Source organism: Miniopterus natalensis, chromosome 2 (assembly GCF_054644295.1).
Source record: "Miniopterus natalensis isolate mMinNat1 chromosome 2, mMinNat1.hap1, whole genome shotgun sequence".
NCBI lineage: Eukaryota > Metazoa > Chordata > Mammalia > Chiroptera > Miniopteridae > Miniopterus > Miniopterus natalensis.
The window spans coordinates 25,585,562-25,609,600 of record NC_142082.1 but is presented as its reverse complement, the minus strand read 5'-3'; the positions used below and the strand labels follow the sequence as shown (position 1 = coordinate 25,609,600).

General features: G+C 44.2%; 1 protein-coding gene and 1 pseudogene across 4 annotated transcripts in view; both read left to right on the top strand.

Moving 5' to 3' along the window:
- SLC9D1 (solute carrier family 9 member D1) overlaps window positions 1–10,241 on the top strand; it is a 44,759-nt gene extending 34,518 nt beyond the window's left edge. For all 4 annotated transcript variants that reach the window (XM_016212882.2, XM_016212884.2, XM_016212880.2 and 1 more), the window contains exons 12-15: window positions 3,273–3,423; window positions 6,621–6,700; window positions 7,666–7,815; window positions 9,591–10,241. In XM_016212882.2, the coding sequence (XP_016068368.2) occupies window positions 3,273–3,423; window positions 6,621–6,700; window positions 7,666–7,815; window positions 9,591–9,704 (495 nt within the window). In that variant the 3' untranslated portion in view covers window positions 9,705–10,241. The remainder of the gene's footprint in view (window positions 1–3,272; window positions 3,424–6,620; window positions 6,701–7,665; window positions 7,816–9,590) is intronic.
- A 3,964-nt stretch (window positions 10,242–14,205) lies between these two features.
- LOC107536946 (transcription factor BTF3 homolog 4 pseudogene) lies at window positions 14,206–14,860 on the top strand (annotated as a pseudogene).
- Window positions 14,861–24,039: the final 9,179 nt, after the last annotated feature.

Sequence of the window (24,039 nt, the reverse complement as noted above, 5' to 3'; positions counted from 1 at the left end):
ATTCCATTTATGTGAGATTTATGAAGACAAAATTTCATGATGGAGGGAAGATTGCTGGTTGCCAGGTGTTTAAGCAGGAGGTGGGTTGGGAAGGATCCTTGTGGTGACAGAATGTTCCGCCTCTCCTCATTGTGACATGTCTATCCTGGCTGTGATCTAGTGCTATGATTTGGCAAGAGGTAGCTATTGGGGAAACTGAGTAAAGGGTACATGAGCATTCTCTGTATTATTTCTTACAACTGCACTTGAATCTATGATCTCAGAATAAAAAACCTAATTTTAAAAGAAATTAGTAAAAATTACTTCCTTATACTATATATGGTTTAATTGCCTGCTAGTATTTTATAATTTTGGGAGAAGACTATGATTTGCTTCTGCTCAAAGCTGCTCAAGTATGTGACTTAATGTAATACTTTTTATGTTGTTTTATCCATTCCAGAGTATTTTTTTCTTTGAAAATAGCATCCAGCAAATTCGTCTTACCTGGATGACTTCCTTGCTATTTCCCAATGGCCACATAAGTTAAAAATAATTCCCCAGTCATTGATTCTTAGTTTTCTTTCTTCATTTGACTATAATTACTGAGTACCTGCTACAATTGCCAGGTATTGTGTTAGGTGTTGGGCATATTGCATATTAGATATTCTTATAATTCCTTTGTCAGACTCATTTATTGCTGTGTGATATTCCATCATGTGAGTATTTCACAATTCATTCTTTCTGTTGTTAGCTATTAGGGTTTGTTTCCATTTAGGGCTGTTATGAATAAAGCTGCTGTATATTATTTATGTTCTTTGGTGGACATGTGATTTCATTTTTTATGAGTATATATCTAGGAGTGGAGTCTCTGGGTTGTAGGGTTTACACGTGTTTAACTTTAGTAATTTTCCATGCTGGTTTTCCCCAAGGACTTATACTGGTTTATACCCTTACCAGAGCTGTGTAAGAGTTCAGTTTCTCCATATCCTCACCAACACTTGTGTTGTCTATTAGTCTTTGTAAATTTAACCATTCTGCTGGGTGGTCATGGTATCTCATTGGGGTTTTGATTTTCATTTCCTTGATGACTGATGGTGTGAACACCTTGCCATGTGTTTGTTAGCCAGTGGACCTCCTCCATAGGGACGTGCCTGTTAGAGTCTTGAGATTATTTTTCTTTTGGGTTGGTTACTCTCTTACTCATTTGTAGGAGTTTTTTATATGTTCTGGCAAACTTTTTGTCAGATTTTTTTCTTCACCGAATTAAAGTGGTGTTCAGCATATTCACAGTGCTCTGCAACCATGACCACTATCCAATTCCAAAACCAATTTCTATCACCCCAAAAGAAACCCCTTATCTCCCAATTCTGTCTTTTCCCCATCCCTTAGTAACCACTAATCTTTCTGTTCTACAGATTTGCCTCTTCTGGACATCTTATATGAATAGGATCGTATAATATGTGGCCTTTTGTGTCTGGCTCTTTTACTTTGCGTGTTTCAAAGGTTCATCCATGCTGTAGCATGTTTTAGTACTTTGTTTCATTTTATGGCTGAATGATATTCTATGTCAGATATATTTTTGCTAATGTCTTACAGTTGGTGACTTTCCTTTTCACTTGCTTAATGGCTTTTTTTGATGAACAGCTGTTCTTAATTTTAATGAAGTCAAGTTGTCAATTTTTTTATTGTTAGCAACTTTTATATTCTGCATAAAAGACCTTTCCCTGCCCCTGGATCATGAAGATTCTCCCTGTTGTTCTCTAGAAATGTTATTGTTTTACTTTTCTTGTGTAGATCTAAGTACACCTGGAGGTGAGTGTACCACATGATGTAAGGAAATGGAAAGAATTTGTTTTTTCACATGCTTTTCCCCACACCCTGTGTTGAAAGACCCCTCCCCAACTGTTATGCAGGCTCATCTCGTCAAAAACCAAGTGGCCATGTGAGTGCTCTGTGAGCATGTGTTTCAGACCCTCCACTTTGTTCCCTTAGCCAGCTTACCTGCCCTTACATCTGGCAGTATACTGCCTAACTTCCTTCTTTGTCAGGGTTGTCTTGACTATATTTGTGGTCTTTCTAGTGTTTGTGTAAGTTTTTAGATTCAACTTGTCATTTTTCACACACATGACAGTTTTGTTGCCACTCCAGAGAACCTATAGGCCAGTTGAGGAAAAGCTGACATTTTTATGATCCCAAGCCTCCCTACTGAATGTGGAACACACCCTCTGTTTACCAAGGTCTTCATCTGTGTTTCTCAGCAGTAGTTTGTAATATTTGGTGCAGAGGATGTGCACTTCCTTTGTTATTTATTCCTAGGTGTTCGATGAGTTTTGATGTTTATTGTAAATGGCATTTCTTCAAAAGTTCATTTTCTTCTATGTGTATGTTGCTGCTATCATCTATAGTTTTACTATCTCGAATTTTAAAAAAAGCTTCTTTCCAGTTGTTTTGCATCAGTAATGTCACATCAAGAAGTCTTAAGCTTTGCCCAGGCGGGCGTGGCTCAGCGGTTGAGCGTCGACCTAGGATCCAGGTGATCGGGGTTTGATTCCCAGTCAGGGCACATGCCTGGGTTACGGGCTCGATCCCTAGTCGGGTGTGCAGGATGCAGCCGATCAATGACTCTCATCATTGATGTTTCTATCTCTCTCCCTCCCTCTCCCTTCCTCTCTCTGAAATCAATAAAGATATATTAAAAAAAAAAAGTCTTAAGCTTTGCATTTGATGGAACTATATGGCTGAAACCTAATAAACCATAACTATTCTGTCTGAATCTGGCATTATTGAATCTACTCATTTCTAGATTTGTTGGTTTCTTGCCATCTCCAGGTAATTTCTCATTAGCTGTATCTGCTTTCTCTAAGTGGTTTGAGTTGATAATGGGAATAGTTTTTTATACACTACATTTTTTTTTAAGCCATAGTCAGGCTGTTCATTGATTCAAGGTAAAGAAAATATATCACAAATATTTAAAATAAAATTTGGAAAATGCTCTCAAAAATTTCATAGCAATCTACATGAATTATTGTTTCAAATATTTTAAATTAATTTTTTTCTCCTTGTATGGTTAATTCAACTAATGGTAGCTTCCACGTGTCATCTCTCAGGTCATCCCCACAGAGGCCGCACTGGGGACTTCACAGATGTACAGTGAGGTTTGATTTTCACAGTTTTATTGTGATGGTTCTGCTAGACCTAACAGGCCGTTTTGGAGTGTGAATCCCACTTTGGCAGAAGCTGTTGGTAACTGGTGGCACTGTGTATGTGACATGTGGTCCTTTCCTCTTCCCCAGGTCACAGAGCTGTTGGATGTCTCCATGGAGCTGGGCTGCTTCCTGGCTGGAGCACTCATCTCTTCCCAAGGCCACATGGTCACCGAGGAGATTGTATCTTACATTGAGCCTATTCGTGACTTCCTGGCTATCATTTTCTTTGCATCCATAGGTAACTTTCTTCTTTATGTTGTAATGTTTGAATTGTATTTGTTAAACACTTGCAGATTACTTCTATAATCTCTTTATAAACATATTTTAATTTGTAGACTATACTGTGAAAACAGTTCCCATAAAAATAAGAGTGTAAGGAGAAATTTTATTTAAAAAGAGGGAAAGTTTGGCCCTAGCCGGTTGACTCAGTGATTAGAGCGTCAGCCCTCGGACTGAAGGGTTGCGGGTTCAATTCCAGTCAAGGGCATGTACTTCAGTTGCAGGCTCGATCCCTGGCCCCGGTCAGGGCTCAAGCGGGAGGCGACCAATCGCTGTCTCTCTCTCACATCAATGTTTCTCTCTGTCTCTACCCCTCACTTCCACTCTCTCTAAAAAAAATCAATGGAAAAAATATCCTCTGGTGAGGATTAACAAAAAAAGAGGGAAAATTTGAACTAAGGCATGCTAATTCATTGATTGGTTGTCATGCTCTGTCAGTGCTAAGATGCACATGTAGGCAGGCAGTGGAAAGGCTCAGACATCCTCAGGGGAGGACGACTCTCTCTTTAACTCCATAGGGAAAGGCCCCAGTGCTCAGCAGGTTAGCAGCAGCTTAATGTCAGCGCATCAAAGTGGTAGGTTTGCAAGGAAATAATAATTTTTGACACAAAAAATAGTAAACTGACTGTGGGTCCCGCTCTGGAGAGTTCCCTTTGTGAGGGTATCTTAAGTGCCAGGCCTGGAGAGGTACAGGTGGCAGCAGAATCACAGCCCAGCTACTTGGCACCTCCTTTTTCACTCCCTCCTTGCTGCCTGGAAAGTCTGTGCAGTCGGCACCGGTCAACAGGTTCTGTGTGATCCCAACAAGACTTTGAGAACATGGAGAGCAGATTCTAAAATGTAATGGAAATGTGAAAGGCCCTGAATAGCCAAGGTAGTTCTCAAAGGAAGCACAAAGTGGGAAGGTCACACTTGAAAGAGGTGAAATAAGATCATTCACAAGCAGCTTTGTAAATGGATGTCTTCTGTGTCCATGAGAGAGTCCCTCCCGATGGGTGTTGGCCTCTTCCTCTCTTTCCCCTTCTCCCCTCATCCTCTCCCCCCCCCCCCCGTGTGTGTCTCTCTGCCCCTCCTTCTCCCCTTGACCCCCTCTCTTCTGTCCCTTCCTTCCCTTCCATCCCCACCTCCACTGCTGGAAACACCCCCTCACCCTGCTAAATGAGCTCTGCCAGTTCTGATTCCTTGAACTTCCATTCCTGGTTGATGATTCACTTCTTTTCTGCCAGTTCTTTTTCAGACAAGGTCTAATAAAATTGATTAAATTGTAACCCTACTCTCTCCACATTCCAGCCCTGCATTCTATTCCAGAGACCCCCAGGTCACCCTGACTAGTTGTGTCACTCATGTCCTGCCAGCTGGGGCTCTCTGGAATGTTTGCTTGTTAAAAAACTAAAACTGCATAATATGTTCTTTAAAACAGACACGTTTGCTTTAATATTTCCCAGTTAGGGTTCTTGATTCATTAAGAGCCGTGCTCTCTAACAGCAACAGTTGTACATGTTTTTGGTTTGGTTTTTCACACTCCGTATATCGGAAGGAACTCAAGTTAATTTCCCTGCCAACTGGGAGACGTGTATACAATTAGGTTTTTATTCTTGAACTGGTCAGGGACACTATTTTTTTGTTCCAGGGTTCTAAGCAACAAGTTAATAGCATCTGTTTTAAAAGACACCTTTTGCGCATATTTCAACCTCAGTGACGTGTAAATGAGTTGTGGGGTGCCTGTTTCTAACAAACATTTATTGACCTCCTGCTCTGTGCCAGGCCTGTCAAAACCACAAAGGTGACCTGAACCCATCTGCTGCATCCAGGGCCCATTAGCCATAGTTGGTTCTGGGTGAAAAGAGTGGGTCGTGGGATCACTGTCACCAACAAGTGGGTGCACCAAGGGATTCAGGCTGTGCTCCTCGGGAGAGGCCATCTTTGAACATCACAACAAAGGGCAGTTTCTAGGCCCAGAGTGAGGGAGGGCTTGCCATGCTGAAGGGAGAGCGCTGCTCATGTCATTCTTGGAAGTGCCCTAGAGGTAGTTGTCACATGTCGGTGTTACCTAGCACCTTGCAGCCCTGGATCCTTGCTCACTTTGATATCTGTGGGCCTAGTGCGTGTGTGCAGTGCCCTAGAGAACAAGTGTTTGTTAACACAGGTACCTGCTTCACACGTCATGCGGTGTTCACTCACCACCCAAATCCACAACTACACATGAGGAAACTGAGGCAGTGAGGTTAAGAGGTGTGCCAACGACCACAGTTGGTTAGAGGTAGACTTGAGATTTTAGCCCAGAGCCTCTACTGTTTACTGTTGTGCTATCTCAAATATACATTTGGTATTTGTTGCAAGAATGAATGGCTTTAAGTAGAAAAACTGTAACATGGGTTGTTTGCCCTCCTATCAAAGTTACATGTGGCAAAGACATTGTACCATGGATTTCATCTCTCTCCATTTTAAGTCGCCAAGTCCTGGCTCCAGTCAGTTTGGTGTCATCACTGCTCTGCTCACTGCCAGAAGTCATCAGTGAACAGTCTCCACCCTCAGAGCAAAGCCCCTGCCATCTGGCCTGTGTGCTGTGTTCCACTTGTGGTCTGGGGCCAGGTACTTGCTGTGATAGCGACGAACTGCGTGATCACCACCGCTCCATGGTGCTGTCCATACAGGACACAGGAGCATGTTGGGCAGACCCAGCTGTACTCTGGAGTCAGCTCCTGGGTTTCTCGGCCTTGAGGTGTGGACGGTCAGCCTTCCTCCCCTGTGGCTGCTCTCGCTTGTCTTCAGACTCCATGAGTCATTTGCATCTTGGTCAGAATATTTTCATAAAGGAAAATAAGATTGATCAGCTGCTTGCTGTCATGCTTTGCTGTGTCCTGGGGGTGAAGTCTGGCAGAGGATCGTGCTCAGCACCGAGGCCCCCAGGGCCCAGAGCCCAGGCAGCTTTCCCTGAAGCAGCTGGCTCAGGAGCCACCCACAGCAAATGCTTGGACAAGCACTTAAATAAACAGCACAACAGGATGGTGCTTACAAGAACTTCATCCTTCTTTTGAAACAAGTATGAGGAGTTTGAGAGTTAACAGACCTATCACTGAGAAACAGGTGTGAATTTGTTGGGAGATGGGCTGCGTGATTCTGAGAGAATTACCGTGTCTGTTCTCTTCCTAACAGGCCTTCACGTGTTTCCCACCTTTGTGGTGTATGAGCTCACCATCCTGATGGTCCTTACTTTGTCGGTGGTGATCATGAAGGTACCGATCCTTTCCATGATCCGTGATTGGTAAAACTCATGTTAGTTTGGGCTTTACACGTCACACAGCGCACATTACTTCCTCCAGGGCCTGACTCCCTGCCCACAGCTTTGCCAAGTCTGTGAGCCCCCAGCAGCACCATTTACCTAGAACACCTGTCTGTGAGATGGTGCACCCCCTCCTGCCACCCAGCACTGCCCCGGGGACAGGTCTGGGTTAGGACAGAGGTGGTTTGGTTGGTTCTCCTTTGTTTGTCTCAGAATTGAGTATGTTCAAAATTGGGAGTTAAAAAGCTGGAATGGGAGAAGCAGCTTTCTGGATCCTCCAGTGAGGTCCTTGCACTGTAATTGGACTTAAATCCTAACTGAGTCTTAAGAACCACAGGACTCTATTCCTGTGATGCTCGCAGACAGACATTTTCACGGTCACTGAGAATTATTTCGCCACTCTCCATTGTCTGTTCTCCATGACTACAAATTATTGAGTTGCCTGTGGTAACTTTTAATGTCTTAACCTGTTCTGTAGCTATCTGGCTTTGTGGGTTATAAAAATTGACTTAAAATATTTCCATTTGAAGAAGCCAGAATCCCCGATGATTGTCTAGCTGCCCCACCGGGTCCAGGCTGCTTACCCTTTGGATATTGTTTACATGAGAAAGATACATTCTCTCATTAAAGATAAAATTTCCATTTGAACACTACATAACATTTAATGCTGTTAATTTAGTTTGGGGGAAAAGTTTTGTTTTCCGCAAGTGAACCTAAACTCTTGATTTTGCCTTGGTTCTGTGTGGTTTTATTTCAGACATTTTGGGCTTATTTGGTGCCTTCAGCATAGAAGTGCCCCTTTGTATGTCCCCTCTCTGTGCTACTCAAGGGCTGCCCCAGCGTTTATGTCCTCTCTGCCCTCTCTGTGCTTGGCCGTCGGGGCTCTGGTTAAGCAATAACACGTGGTCCCTCTTGCAGTTTGTTCTGGCAGCACTGGTCTTGTCTCTCCTCTTGCCGAAAACCAGCCAGTACATCAAGTGGATCGTGGCCGCAGGACTGGCCCAGGTCAGCGAGTTCTCTTTCGTCCTGGGGAGCAGAGCACGCAGAGCGGGCATTATTTCTCGGGAGGTGAGTGTTCGTGATTAGCAGGTGCTTTGTCATTGTCCTGTTCCACAGTCCTCCTGCAGATGTTTGAGCATCATGAGCAGTTGTGTGTGCAGTTGAGTGTGTGTCTACCTCCCATTTGTACTTACATTTTTCCTCTGCAGTTTTGCCCATTTCTATTTTTCTCAACTTTATTATTTGCCCCTTTTTAACTGGCTATGAACTAGAACTGGATGCGTATCACTTGATGATCCATGATTGTCACTAAATTTGATAAGAAGGTTTTGTGCTTGGCTGTGGGGTGCAGGGTGTGGCTATAAAGTGAAAAAAAGGGCTCCCAACCCCAGGGGTAAATATGTCGCAGTCTGTGCTCCCCAGTGTTAAAAGGTTAACATTTAAAATCTGAGTATGCTTTCAGGACCAGATAAACGGAGTTGAGTATTAGCCCTGAGTGATCTAAGGGCAAATTGATGCTGTAACTAAGTAAGCATTAATTACTAAAATTAGAGCATTACTGATTCAGTGAAAACAAGATGGAGATTAAAGGGAACATTTTTTGTTGTCAAATGTATAAAATGTTGGGTAATTGTATAGAAATCTGAACTACCTACTTTTGAACTGTTGGTTCACTATGAAATTGCATGTGTGCCGGGGCTAGAAAACTGCATTCTATGTAGACTCGTAGACTGTGGAAATCAGCTGTTTTTATATTTCCCAGGGTAGAAACAGTTAACTTCAGGATGTTTTTAAATCATGGATTTATAGACACACAAGTTCCTGAACAGTAACTTGCCCTATTTAAAATTATTTTTGATCCTATAGCTCTCTTCTGCAATCTAAGTTTTGCTTTTTGCCCCTTTTTATATCTACACAAGCACAGTTGAACTTCTGGGCCTGATCCCTGAAGCCAGGGCAGGGGTTTGCCCTGCTCTCACTCCCCTCCACATGGCAGGGACCACAGTGGGAGGGTCTCCTGACTGCCCCACCTTGCCGTGCCCCTCCCTAAGTCGTGATGTTGTGATAAAGTCTCCCTGCCAAGTGACACTTTGAATATTTGGTTCTGCACACCTGCTCCCTAATAAGTGTGGACTGAATGAATAGGAAAGCTCTTATTGGACCCTGGCCAGGTTTGCTCAGTGGTTAGAGCATGGCCCTCGGACTGAAGGGTCCCCGGTTTGATTCCAGCCGAGGGCACGTACCTGGGTTGCAGGCTTGATCCCTCGTGCAAAAGGCAACCAATCAGTGTGTCCCTCTCACATCCATTTCTCTCTCTCCCCCTTCCACTCTCTCTGAAAAGCAATGGGAAAAATATCCTGGGGTGAGGATTGAAAGTAAAGTTCTCCTTGGTACCGTGAGATGCTGGTGAGCATCCAAAACTAAATGGTGGTCTCCTTGTGTCCATAGTGTGGGAAGGTAAGTCAGTATATTAAAGAGCACTGAAAACAATTGCTGAAGAATGGAATCTGTGCGTGAGCTCCATGCGAGACCTGCCCTGAGGCTGTGCCCTCACTGTAAGTGACCCCCAGGGTCCTTCTGACGGCCCAGTGAGCCCAAGGGGCGACCCGATTGACAGACTCCAGTGTGTGAACCAGTGATGCATCGGCCTGACGAGTTTCCACTGATGGTCAGACCTCAGTCCACCCTCATCCTGATGTCGAGATGCCTGTGTCTGGGGTGTACCTAAGAGTGTACCTGTGGTTTGAGGCAGACATAGTAATCCTGAGCACAACTACACCCAGACTTACCTGTTACAGGTGCACCTCCTAATCTGAGGTGACGCTCAGTCTTACCTGTTGCAGGTGTACCTCCTAATCCTGAGTGTGACCACACTCAGTCTCTTATTGGCCCCGGTACTGTGGAGAGCTGCAATTACGAAGTGTGTGCCACGGCCAGACCGACGGTCAAGTCTCTGAGGACTCCGAGATGCTAAACAACTTTGCAAAGCAAAACCTGTGTGCAGGGAAGCAGACGTTTGGACAGTTCTGTACCTGCACTTTGGAGAACAAAATACGCTCTTAAGGAGAGGGGTGTCTTATTTGCCCAGCTTTACAATCTATTACTGCCATATTTTAGAATCTTCCAGAGTAATTTATTGTGTTCAATTGATCATGCACAATATAAACATAACGCTGCATTTACAAACCGCCTTGACTATTTTGCCTGGATGTGCCTTTTTTTCTGAAGTTAATGTTAACTTTCTATTGTTATTCATCAGTTCGTGATATTTTGGTAAAAGAAAAATTAGAAAGTTTTTTTATTTATTGTACAACTTTGGTGTTGTAATCTGTTGGTCAATATTTGTTATTAAACATTTCTGTGATGTGAAATTTTAATTCTGGCAGTGAGTTTGGAAACTTACTTTTGATCCTTAAAGCCTATGTTTTCTAAAATGAGATAAATATCTTGTGTTTTTTATTATAAAAATTTTAAATAAAATACTTTCATGTCAATTTTTATTAGGCATATAATTCTTTTAAAATGTTTGGTTTTGGCATTCTTTAATAAAGATCCTTTATGTCAGAATATAATTGAAACTTATTGAAAAATATTTTAATATTTTTCTGTTTTACTAATCTTTATCATTTTTTTTTTTTTTGGTATGATGCTTTGTATATTCTCCAAGAGACCATATTAATGGAGAGCTACTTACAAAGCCAAAGTTTTAACTTTAAATTTTAAAGGTGTATTTTGATGATTATGTGCCCCATTTTAGAAAACCATGCAGATGAAGATCTGATCCTTACAAAGCTTTCCCTAAAGGGACTTTAAGCCACAGTTTTCCTATAAATATTGGCTTTAAGAGCCTAAAAATTTGACCAAAATGCTTAGACATGGGTCTAATTGTGTATTGTAGATATAAATTATGGATTGCAGTAATATAAATTAAAACACTTTAAAATGAAGTAAATTACATCTAATCTGAAGTAAATCAATGGAGAAATGATGTTAAACGTGCTTAATTTTAGAAAATAATGTGGGTCTTATTTCTAAATCATACAGATGGTCCGGTGCCATCCCCTTCGAATCATTGGGTGTATGCTCACAGCAGTGTGCTGGGCATGCTGGGCTTGGCCTGCTCATCTGATGATGCTGAGGCCTTCCTATCCCATCTGTAACACTGTCTTATCCCGTCCCGAAAGCTGAAATACACTGAAGGCCTCTGGGATACATTTTATTTTGTTTTGTATCTCCAACGCCTCCAACAGATCCAGAAGCTCATTACATTTGGTTGAACTGAATAAAACCTATTTGCTGCACTGACATCAAGTTTTCAACAAAACATGGAGTTCATATCACTGTGAGAATGAAGTAAATAAAGATGCACCCTTAATGACAAGAGGAAATGCTTTTAGAAGCCATCTGCCTATGGAGAATGCTCCTTGGAGAGTCCTAGATCCTCAGAACACCTTGAAGCCATAGACAACTCCACCTTCACCTCCCCTGTGCCCACCACCCTCTTCCCCTCACCCCCACCAGGGCCCACCCTCCCTCCTCCAACCACCCAGGCTCACCCTCCTCCAGCCCTAGGACTTGGCTTCTTCACCTTTTGCTTACCTGTGTCTTCCGCATCTATAAACTTGCTCCAGTCTGCCCCATATTGAACTCACAAAGCCCTCTCTCAACCCTGTCCTCACTCGCCCCTTTTCATCCAGACTTGCAGAAGGCTTAGAGCACTCATCTCCATCCCTTCAAACCCCTGCATGTGGGAGCTGCAGACCACCTGCCTCCCAGATACCAGCATTGAACCAGTGCAAACTGTTCCATCCTGCCCCCCCCCCACAAACACAGGCCTAGCTCCTCAGCATTTCCCCTGTGTGTGTGTGTGTGTGTGTGTGTGTCTAGAGTGTGTAGAGTGAATCCTATTGTAGATATGTCTGCCAAAGGAAAGGTGTGCTTGCTGACCAGCCCAGTAGTGCATCATTGTCTTGAATTTTAAAATTGGTGTCTAAAGGTTTGATTCAATTGCTACAAGATCCACATGCTTGGAGAATTGAGCTTCCAATCCTGGGAATTCTAAAGACAGGTTGGGAGAAGGGTGTGTTGGCCACCTCAACACCTACAAAAACCTGAGCAGTACTAGCTGGCCGTGAGTGCTTTGTGCCAGGTGTCCCCCAAGCACTTCATTTGGATGGTCAGGTGTCACACCTGGATCGCTAACCTGAAACTTCCACAACCGCTCCACGCCCCTAGCTCTTCCTGCTGCAAGTCCCCACGCTCGTCACACATGCTTCAACCTGTTGGCACCCACGTGTGGTGTTCCTGGTTTCATGGGTCTGTGAATTCCACCTCCCAAACTTCTGACAGGCAGGACCATCCTCTTCCGTGGTGTCCTGAAACTTTGCTGAGGGTGTGGAGAGCAGGCCCGCAGTAAATCAGCTCCCTCAGTTCGCACTGCTTGAAGTGTCACTCTAAACGTGTTACAGAACTTTATTCAGGCCTAAAGGAATCAAAAAGGATTATGTCGAACTCCAGATAGCTACATAATTACACAGTAGAAGATTAAGATGTGAGTAATGGCTATTACAGCAAATCCTTCATGGGGGGTCAGTTAGCAAAGAAACTTGCCTCAGTTTGTTTAAGCAACATATAAAATCAAACATTAAGGCATCATCAATTATACACAAAGCAGAGGTGAGGGGTGTGTAGAGTGAAGAAGATGATTAATGCCTCTAGGAACCCATGATCTGGTGTAGCAGACACAAATGAATGGTGCAGAAGGGACTAGATCAGGAGAGCCAGGGAGCAGGCAGGAGGAGTTAAGTGCTGACTATGGTCTGCAAGACCTCTGGGAGAGGCAAATGGGCTGGACTTGCAGGTGGGCAGAGGTCAGTGTAGAAGTGTGCAAGGAGGGCGTTGCTGACAACACCCGGGCTGGAGAAGAGTCATGGCACTGCAGGGGTGTGGCTCTGCTGTGTCAGGGCGATAGGTAAGGGAAGTGAGCAGAGCAGAGGCCCCAGGGGGCCCTGGAGCTGAGTCTTCCTCAGCGCACTAATCCGTGGTGTGATGACAGCAGCAGTGCTGCAGGACACATCCCCTGGGGGTGAGGGTTCTTGAGAGACAAAGCGTGGTGATGACGACTACATCTGCTTTGGACACAGCATTTCCTGCATTGGAAACAGTCGAGCCCTGGCCAGTGTGGCTCAGTTGGGAATCGTCCTATGCACCGAAAGTTTGCCGTTTTGATTCCCAGTCAGGGGCATATGCCCCAGTTTCTACGCCCTAGGGGGCGTACAGGAGGCAGCTGATCAAGTTTCTATGTTTCTCTCGCTCCCTCTCCCTTCCTCTGTCTAAAAAAACAAAAAAATATTTTAAAAAACAACCAAGGTGTGTCAAAATCCAGGAGGGTTGAAGGTGAGGCACAGACTCAGACCCATCTACAGGTATGAGTGTGGGAGGCCTTGGCGCCTCGAGCCAGGTGAGGGCCAGTGGGGACATAGCCCCAGGTGAAGCTGAGACCCCACCAGGTACATGCAGATGGCTCTTCCAGAAGACAAGCAGTGACAGGTATTTCAGAAACATGCAGGTGAAGGTGATGAAGGGGAGAGGCAAAGTGAACGGGTTCTGCAGGATGGGTGACTGCTCTGATATCTTGGACTCTGGACATCCTACTCCCTGGAATTCCTAGGATATCACTCTGATGTTCAGCCCTTGGCTGGCAGCACAAATGCCAAGATGCTTCTGCAGTGTCATCACTCATGGTTCATACAGTGTACCCCCTGTCGCCCCACCAAACAACATGGCTGTCGCCTCTGACCCGTGGGTTGACACCTCACCCTTAGAACCTAGTAAAGAGCCCCAGGTCCACACCCTCTTTCTACCTGTGACCTTGCTGTGTGGCCTTTGGGTATGCCGTGTACATTCCAGGACTTGTGAGTAATAACTCTGTTTCTCAAAATTCCCTGATGGTTTCTGCTGAACTGCATCCTCTGACCATAAGACCACACAAACGCCAGCCCAACCACAACATTGGCCCTGGTGGCGGAAATGTTCATGGGGGCTTATTATGAGTAATATGAGCTCAGAGGAGTGCCTCCAGCATTCCTAGCTGAGAGCATCCCTATCGATAGGCTGGGAGTGACATAACAGTCTGCCAAAGCTCACACAAGAAGAAACAGACCATCTGAATAGGCCTATATGTATTAAATAAATTGAATCAATAATAAATGACCTTGAAAACAGAAAGCACAAGGCCTATATGGGTTCACTGGTGAGTGAACCAAACATTAGAGGAAGAAATTGTACTACAAGCTACAACAGGCTATAGAAGAAAAATCACATATCAATAGACACAGAAAAAGCATTTTACAAAATTCAATACTCATTAGTGATTTTTCAAAACTCAGCAAACTAGCAATAGAAGAAAATTTCCTCAATAAAGAAGAGCTGCGGAGGCAGTCATCTTGCTCCTGCCGCGTGCTGGTGTTGGAGGGCCCTCCCTGCTTCAGATTTACCAACAGCATGAATCAAGAAAAGTCAGCCAAACTTCAGGCTCAGGTCCGGATAGGGGCCAAGGGTACAGCTCGCAGAAAGAAGAAGGTGGTACATAGAACAGCTACAGCTGATGACGAAAAACTTCAGAGTTCTCTAAAAAAATGGCTGTGAATAATATAGCTGGTATTGAAGAGGTAAACATGATTAAAGATGATGGAACAGTTATTCATTTCAACAATCCCAAAGTCCAAGCTTCCCTTCTGCTAACACCTGTGCAATCACGCAGAAGCCAAACCAATCACAGAAATCTTCCTGGAATATTGAGTCAGCTTGGTGCTGACAGCTTAACAAGTCTTAGGAAGTTAGCTGAACGGTTCCCTCGGCAAGTGTTGGATAGCAAAGCACCAAAACCAGAAGACATTGATGAGGAAGATGATGATGTTCCAGACCTTGTCGAAAATTTTGATGAAGCATCAAAGAATGGAGCTAACTAAAATCTTTTCTGGTTTTTGGAAGCTGGCATGGACTAGACTTAACAAATCAGCTATGTGGTTCCAAAGTTTTACAGACACGGAGAATATCAACTGTTACTAGTTCAGTAATATAAATATTTTGTATATTAGAAAAAAAAAAGAACAGCTGCAAAAAAGTACAGCTAATATATTTAATGGTGAGAAACTCAAAGCTTTCCCGCTAACGTCAGGAGAAAGGCAAGAACGTCCTCTCTCACCACTCCTTTTAAATATTTCACTAGAAGTCATAGCTAACACAATAAGACAAAAAAAAAAAAAAAAGGCACTGAATTGGTAAGAAGGAAATAATTGTGCATGAAATGAACAGATGAAATGATTGTCCATGTAGAAAATCCAAAAGAATTGCCAAAAAAACCCCTCTGGAAATAATAATTATAGCAAGGTTTCAGGATACATAAGATACATTAACAAGGTTACTATACAAAAGTAAATTGCTTACATATATACCAGCAATGAACAACTAGAATATGAAATAATATCATTTACATTAGTACCCTTAGTGTGAAATAGGTAAATATAAACCCAGCAAAATTATGGGCACTTACAAGAATCAACCAATGAATATTTAAATAAGTGGAACAATAAATTGATGTTTCTCGCTCTCTAACTCTTCCTCTATCAAATCAATAAATAAAATTTAAAAGATAGCCAATATGGTTGTATTTTTGGTTTGTAACTCCACTTTGTATTTCCTACATGATTTAAAATAATTATAAACCTGTGTTATCAAGCAAATAATGTATAAATATGTAAATAAATTTAACTCCCCAATCAAAATATATAGATTGGCAGAATAGATAAAAAGCAGGATCCAACCATATGCTGTCTACAAAAAATTCACTCGTGATCTGAGGACACACACAGGTTGAAAGTGAAAGGGTGGAAAAAGATTTTACATGCAATTAGTAGCCAGAAAGCAAGGTGGTTATTCTAATATCAGACAAAATAGACTTTAAGTAAAAAACTTATAAAAGGCAAAGAAGGACATTATATAATCATCATCATAATGATAATATAATGTCCTTCTCTGTCTTTTGTAACAATGATAAAAGGGTGAAATCACCAAGAAGATAGAATAATTATAAATAGATAGAGTTGACCCTTGAACAACATGGCTTTGAACTGCATGGGTCCACTTTTACATGTTTTTTTTTTTTTACTTGACTGCACAGTTCAAACCCATGTTGTTCAAGGCTCGACTCTGTAGTTGGGAATCCTCATATGCGGAGGACTGACTTAAGTTATACACACGTTTTTGACTGTGCCTCGTAGTCAGCACCTCAAAGCCCCACATTGTTCAAGGGTCAACTGTATACACTAAATTAAACATCAGAGCTTCTAAATATATGAAGCAAACAGTGACAGAATTGAAGGAAGCCATAAGCAGCTCTACAGTAATATGCGACTTCAACACCCCGCTTTAAGGTCAAAAAGGATACAGAGGACTTACACAACATTATGGACAAATTGAACCTAACTGACAGATGTGTCTCTCTCACATCAATGTTTCTGCCTCTCTCTCTCCTTGTCCCTCCCTTCTACTGTCTAAAAATCAATGGGAAAAAATATCCTCAGGTGAAGATGAACGGAACAAAACCAAAAAGAGTATGTCTTACTTGGAGTCTCTTTATTTCAGTGCCCCCTAGTTTCTCATCAACCCAGAAGCAGGTCAGTCCATTGAAGAGTTTCAAGCAAAATGTAGTATGATCTAATTTCCATTTTTAAAGCATCACCCTGGCTGCTAACTAGAGTATGACAAATTGGAGGAGGGGAGAAGAGACAGGAGTTATTTTTATAGCCCTCAATAAAGAGCATGGTAGGTTGGCTAGGGTGATGGCAGAGGAGGTGGGAGAAAGTAGAGGAATTCAAGATATTTCAAACTGGTGACTGGTTTTCGTTAGGGCGAGTGAGGTACCTGACTTCTATCTAATTTCTAGTATAAATAACTAGGCGAACACAGTTCATTTCCTGAGGGAGAGGATACTGGGGGAGCAGCTGGTTTGGCAGAAGAGTGATGAGTTCATGATCAGTTGTATCAAATGGCATCTTAAGGATTAAGTACATTGCCCAGTTGCCTTACTGAGTAGTTGTTCTAATTAATACTGCCACCAATAGCGTATAAGGGTGTCCGGAAAACCAAGATTTCAAATGGTTTCCCCCAAAGGAATTTGTGTTCTAGTCTCAGAACGGCAAACCTCAATTTGGGGAAAAATAAAGTATCTGTGGTGGTAGAGGGTTTAGAGAGTCCAGAGAGGAAAGGGAATGAGAAGGTGGCATACGATGGTGTATATGGCAATTGCAGAGAAATTTCATAGGTCTTATGAAAGAAAACATAGTTAGACTTGCCCGTATCATTCCCACTGATGTCAGAATACATGTCTCTGCCTCAGACTTCCCAGTTCAGCCCTCACTCTGTCCTGCCTCTTCCCGCCTCCCCTGTGTCCTGCGGGAGCACCAGGCCTTTCCTGCCAGCCCTGCGGCTGCCTCGCCTCCGAGCACTCACCCCCCCCCCCCCCCGTGCTCCCCAACCGCTCTCCTCAATGTCAGCAGTTCTCTCATTGCCAGACTGAATGACCTCTCTTCACCTTTCGCTCTCCCTGATCCTTGTAACACGTTTGACACTATTGATCGCTCCCTCTTACTCAAAACATATCCTTTCTTGGTTCTGTAAATCAATTGATCCATGTCATCAGCAACCACTTTTTTTTTTTTTAAAATATATCTTTATTGATCTCAGAGAGAGGAAAGGAGAGGGAGAGAGAGAGAGAGAAACATCAATGATGAGAGAGTCATTGACCGAGCTCGCAACCCAGGCATGTGCCCTGACTGGGAATCGAACCCCGATCGCCTGGATCCTAGGTCGATGCTCAGCCGCTGAGCCACGCCCGGCTGGGCAGCAACCACTTTTTATGTTTAGAGTTTGAATCAGCCATGGTCCTGGCAGGAGTAGACGCAGGTCAAAAGTTTTGTGGATAGAGATCCGTGGGGACACTAGTGCAGAGGTGTGGGTGGGGTTAATGACTCCAGTAGGAGCTGAGGAGTACCTCCAGGCAGCCTTTCCTTACCCCAAGTCTGGGGAGCCGGGGGAAGGAAGCACAGATTAGGGACCTGGGAAGAGCTAGAGTTTTGGAAGAGCCCCCCTCGCCCGACAGGAGTTGTGGATGGAGAGGAATGCCAGGGTTGCCCAACTGTGGGCAGGTAGGAAGAGGGTAATATACCCCAGGGGCCTCTCCCCCCTCCTGCCTCTCTCTTCTTCTGGTGACTCCAATTGGCTGAATCCAAGTGGACAGCAAGGGAGAGCAAGGCAGTCCCTGGAGGCTGGGTACAGGGTGGAGGGAAGGGCAGAGCCATCCAGAGAATGGATGGAATGGGGAAGCAACCACTTTCTTAGGAGTGCATTCCCTGTCTTCGTCTCAGAACTAAGTTAGTGCTGAGCTGTGGAATTCTGTCTTCAGTCTTCACCTCTTCTCTCTTTCTGTGCTCTCTCGTCACTCCCACTCCCAGAGCATCCCAGCATCTATATGCTGCCAATACCACAGGTACATCTTAACCTTGAGCTTGTAAGAGCATCAGTCTTGTACTTTGAACAGTCTACTGATGTCTCACTTTCCTATTCCTCCCCAACCTGGAACCCAACTGTCAGAAATGTTTTCCCCAGACTACCCCTGTTCTGTCCTCTCTGCCCCAGCTGCTCAGCCTGCCCACACCCGACTCCTTGTCTGGCTCAGGACCATCCATTTCAACTCCAGTGGATTTGGGCTTTTGGGTATGACTCCTGCTCTTCCCTCCACAATACCTTACAGACCCTCAGCTATCCTAGTGAAGCTCTCTGTAGTAAAAGCTTGCATTTTGGAGGCTGTTGGTATCCATAGCAACTCCCTATATTTAGGAAACCTGCCCTCATTAAATATTGGTGGTGGGCAGGTGCCACCTCCCACCCTGGAAGACCAAGAAGTACCCCCACCAGAAGCTGGAGAATAGGAGAAAGCCCATCCCTTCCGAGCCTCCCCGGCATGGCTTTGACTCCAGTCAGGCCCAATTTAGAGGCATTCCAGCCTGTAGGCACTGCTGGGCAGCCTGGCTTCCTCAGCTCTTGCTGTTGCTTCTGAGCATGGACCTCAGCCAACCCCTAATCCTGTGGTCCCTTCTCAGTTTGTGCTGGCCAGTGTCAATCCCTGTAGCTTGCACCATGCCTCCTAACTCCTCACCTAACTGATGTCCTGTCTCAGATCATGTCTCTCTCCAATCTCTTCTCCCTACCGCCATGGGGCTTATTTCTCTGAAACACAAATCTCTCTTCAACATTAGGAAGAAATTGCTAATTGTCTCCCAATATCTGCTTTCCTCCCCTTTCTTTTATAGACCTTCAAATGCTTAGGTAGCTGAAGGGCCCAGAATAATGACCTCATTTCTAGCTTCCCTGACAGCCAGGTGTGGCTCCTGGCTAAGCCATTGGGACTGTTGTGGTCTGAATGTTTGCAGCCCCTCAAAATTCACATATTGAAATCTAATCCCCAATGTGGTGTGATTATGTCACCCCAGACAGGCCTCTTTGGTTCAGGGTTATTTTGAAAGGCAGGAGAAACTCTGAAAACAGAGTTGAAGTTACAATTTTGTAAGGGAAATTTACATTTGTAAAGGAAATCTCCATTTGTCAGAGTGTTTCCCTCTCCCTACCAGGAGATGGGTGACTAAACCCAAGAAACTTTCATCAATGGAAAAGGCGGGGACTTAAATCTGCATAACAAACCTTACTTTTGTTTACCTGCCTTTCCTGGTCCCCATAATTGGCCTCTCCCATATCTTTCTTTCCTTATTAGCTGAAGATGATTTTTAAGCCTGAATTCAAGCCACCTCTGAGAGTTACCCGTCTCTCCCTGGACCTCTCCCATGTATACGTGAGGCACACATGTTAAATTTCTGTTTTTTTCTGGTTAATCTGTCTTTTGCTACAGGGGCCCCAGCCAAGAATTTAGAATAGAGTAAAAATTATTTTTTCTCTCCTACAGGTAGTATTTGGAAGTGGGGCCTTTGAGAGGTAATTGGGTCATGCGGGTGGAGCCCTGTGAATGGGATTAGTGCCTGTATAAGAGGCCAGAGAGCTAGCTTGCTCTCCCTGCCATGCAAGGGTAAAATGAGAAGGTGGCTATCTGCAAGTCTGGAAGAGGGTCCTTACCAGATCCTGACCTTGCTAGCATCCTGTTTTTGAACTTTGGGTCTCCAGAACTGTGAGAAATGTTTCTCTGCCTGCAGGGGAAAATAATTGTTCCTGGTTCTGTGCTTCCACAGTTCCCGTTCCTAGTCACAAATAGAGTCTTGTCTCCTTATGTCATTTGTATGTGAAGCTGTCTCCCCTGTTTGACTCTGAGCGATCTCTATCTTATTAATCTGTACAATACCAGCCCTCAGCGTACTATCTGGCACATATTTGGAGCTCAAAAGATGTTTTCTAGGTATGGAATGCAGGAAAGATAAAGCTTTTGAAATTCTGGTTTATCTTCTCATCAAAGAACTGTTTTTATCTACTTATTTCTAAAAAAAAAAAAAAAAAAAAAAAAAAGCTAAAGGAATTTGAGCATTAGAGGCTGAGATGACTTATCCAAGGTCATTTGACTTTCCTTCATTTCAGCTTCAGGTGAGCTCTAAGGTCCTTCTCTGAATCTGTAAATTAAGTGGACAGGTAGCAGAGAAGTGACCCAAGGCAGTCGGTTGTGTATAAAGTCAAGTTTCTTACACTTGTGCTGTAGGCTCCTGGTACTGCTTTTACTCCTGGCTGATGGTAAATGGATTCAATTGAGGAAGGAAATGATACAGGGATCTTTCAACTTTACATTGTAGGTTTCCATAGAAAATAATCTTGATATCATTTTAGCCAGAACAATGTGAAATCACATAGAAGGAACACTTTAGAAGAATTGTGGAGTTGAAAAGCAAAGGAATGAAAGGGATTTCTTTCCTTGCAAAAGCCAGAGAACATTTCAGATGAAAAACAGATAAGAAGTGTCTAATAAACAAGACTTGTAAAAGAAATTTTGAGTAAATTTTGAGTGATCTAGAATTTGTTAGATCCAAGGGGTACTTTTCAAAGGGCTGTGGCTCCAGCCTGTAAATGATTGTGCAAGTCTTTAATACATAATATTGAGAGCACAATAATGCAAGAAGGTGAAGGATTGGCCAGTTTTCCAAGAGGAAGACTTTAGATTTGACCAGAAATTTTCAAAAGGACTCATGATGTAAGGAAAAGTAAGAGAGAAATAAAGATGTCTTTCTGGGTCTAGATGGTGGGGTAGGGGCTGAGAATTTCTCTGCAGATGGGGCTTAGAAATGGTGATCTTTCTGAACAGAGGACCAGGGGATTTATCCTTTGAGGTTAAACAAGTACAGATTTTATGATACACACAGTTTTCTAAAGATGCCTTTATATATAGAGTGTCCCCCCCAAAATGTCTACACACACTTTGAATAATTATAAAGGCAGTGTTTATTAAAATACATTTCATTTTCAAAATTGAGCTATCAGCTGTTAAAAATATATATCTTTTTTTCACCAAAGAGGGAGAAAATGTTACTTGTCCATATCCAGAAAAATTCTTCCCCTTCTATAAGTTCTATGACCCCTTGTCCCCCTCCCTATCTTCCCTCCTGTTAATGTCACCATGGCTGTGGTGACCCAAGAAGGTGGAAAACAGGAAATGGCTGGAGAAGAGACCAATGTTATTGAGGAAGGAACCAAAGACAAATCGGATATTCAACAAACAGATTTAGAAAAAAATTTCAAGGGATTAAAAAATTTTTTCTCTCTTTAAAGGACAGTTTCATGGGGTTGGGGGTTAGGATTTGGATCAGCTCTGAGACTCAACAGAACAGACACACAAAGAGGGAGCTCTTGGGAGATGAGGACTTTTCCTGGGAAGGACGTGATCCCTTCTTATAAAACATGGAAACGAATCATTTTCATGTGGTATCCTGGACAATGATACAGGGCTGCTTGCCAACTACTGGGAAGTGGACCAAGTCAACACCCAAATGAAAGCATCACTAACTCATGCTCCCTGAACTTCCCCCAGATATAGATTGGAGATGGAAGTATTGCTGGTGGATGAAATTCCCCTGTGGTTTGGAGGGGCAAGAGATTCGATGAATACAGAGAGTTATGGAACTATTACTCATCAAGAAAGTTGCATTTCTACAATCCAATCTAGATATTTCAAGGCAAGGCAGTGGCTAAAAATATTTGGAAATTCAATCAAATGTTTTATAATTCTGTTACCTTTTAACACAGAAACTGGGTTTTGTGGGATATTTGACAATTGAGAGGCCAAAAGGAAGAACTTTTTGCCCTTTTTCCAAGTAAACCAGAGCCTCAATAAGCTTTCATTGATAGCTCTTAAGAGTTCAGAATATTTCAATATGGTGATTTTTGTAAAGATTTTTGTTTTTAATATTAGAGGTAGTTATCCAGTATAAAACTACAATCTTGAATCTGTAAGGGAGATGTTTAAGATTTTGTACTCTGATCCTCCATTTCTTCCTAACTCTGTGCCCCAGCCCTGTGCATTTAGGTCCAAGGGCTGGAAGGGGGGCTTCTGGCTGCTATCTGGGGGTGAATATTCAAATACAGTAAAAATCAAAGAATTCCTGTGAAAGAAAAATGGAACTAGGAACATATGACCATTTGAGGAACAAAACAGGAATGTAGGATCAGGTATCATGGGGACCTGCTAAAGCGTGAAGAGCTATATACATTTCATCAGCAGAGAAATAAGTTGTTTTGTTCTGCTTACTGGATGTGTAGGACTTTCACAGGACGTGAAGGACTTTCCCTCTGTAAGCCTTTTATTCACCCTATCACCCCACCACCCATGTTTTTCTAAGTGTCCACTGTAGGCTAATCAGCAGAAAGAATGTGAAGATTTTTGCTGTCTTCAAGAAGAAACCAATGCTAATTAAGATGTTAACAGTTTAAGTGGCGCCTTAGTAGAGAAGCAGGAGTGGGTGTGATCAGCATAAAAATGGTTAAATTGTGAAATCATGCTAGGTGGGGTGTAATGCAGTAACATGTTGCCCATACAGTGCAGAGAGGCCTTTGCTCTGTGCTTAAGTCCTCTGCGATGTTAATTATGCCTGAGCTCACTGCACACCACACAGGGTGCAGCTTTGAACTTTGGACTCCTAGGCCCTGCCCACCCTCTTCTGGGTCTCTGCCTCCCCCTACCCCCCAGTGCCCTGGCCCTGGCAGTGGCAGTGGAGGGTTGCAGGGGGCACAAGTCACCTGGGCTCAGGGCCCACCAGTCCCACACTTAAGGAGCAAATTAGGCTGCCTGGTTTCCCTCCCCAGCACCCTTCTGCATGGACACCGGTAATCTGTGAGGAAGCCGTGTGTGGGTGTGGAGGTTGAGGGCCAGGCAGGAACAGGAGAGCACCAGGTGGACAGGGCCTTGCACGATGCATGGGCACACACCCTGTCTCCTCCCTGCACCTGAACACTCACATATGCCCTCCTCTTGTGTGTGCACGCATGAACCCAACCAAATGCGCCCACATGCATGTACTAGCCTGCCTTTCTCTTCACGTACACATACACACCTGCATGCACACACCTCACCTCCTCTCCAACGCGTTCACACACCCAGTCTTCTTTCCAACTCCAGGTGCACACTTGCAGGAGCACATACCAGTCCCCTTCCTCCGTATGTGCACATAAGTATCCATGTGAGCAAAATCAACCATTTTTCTGCCTGTATGCACACTCTTGCAAGTACATTCATGTGCACATGCACACTGCTGGCCCCTTTCCTTCCTGTGCACATACACATGCGCACACACAGCCTCCCACTCTAATCCTTATGTGCATACTCACAGGTGCACACACCAGGCCCCTTTTCACATGTGCACACACACCCCTGGCTCCTCTCCTACGTGTGCACACACACCCCTGATCCGTTTCCCATGTGCGCACAGGTGCACACACCCCGGGCCCCTGTCTCCGGGTGCGCACACGTGCACACCCCACTGGCTCCTTTCCCAGGCGCGCGCACCGCCGCATCCTGAAGCCAGTCCCTCGGTCACCATCCCCACTAGGCGCGCTCGCACACGCGCACGCGCAGCCCATCCCCCTCGGAGCCAAGCGCGGGCCGCCCGGCGGGAGGAGGAGGAGGAGGGAGCCGAAGGCGCGAAAACGCGCGCAGGCGCCCTGCGGGAGCCCGGCCGCCGCCCACGTCACCGCGCCGCGCACGTTACGCCGCCCGACGCCCGCTCGGCAGGGTGAGCCCCGCGCCCGGCG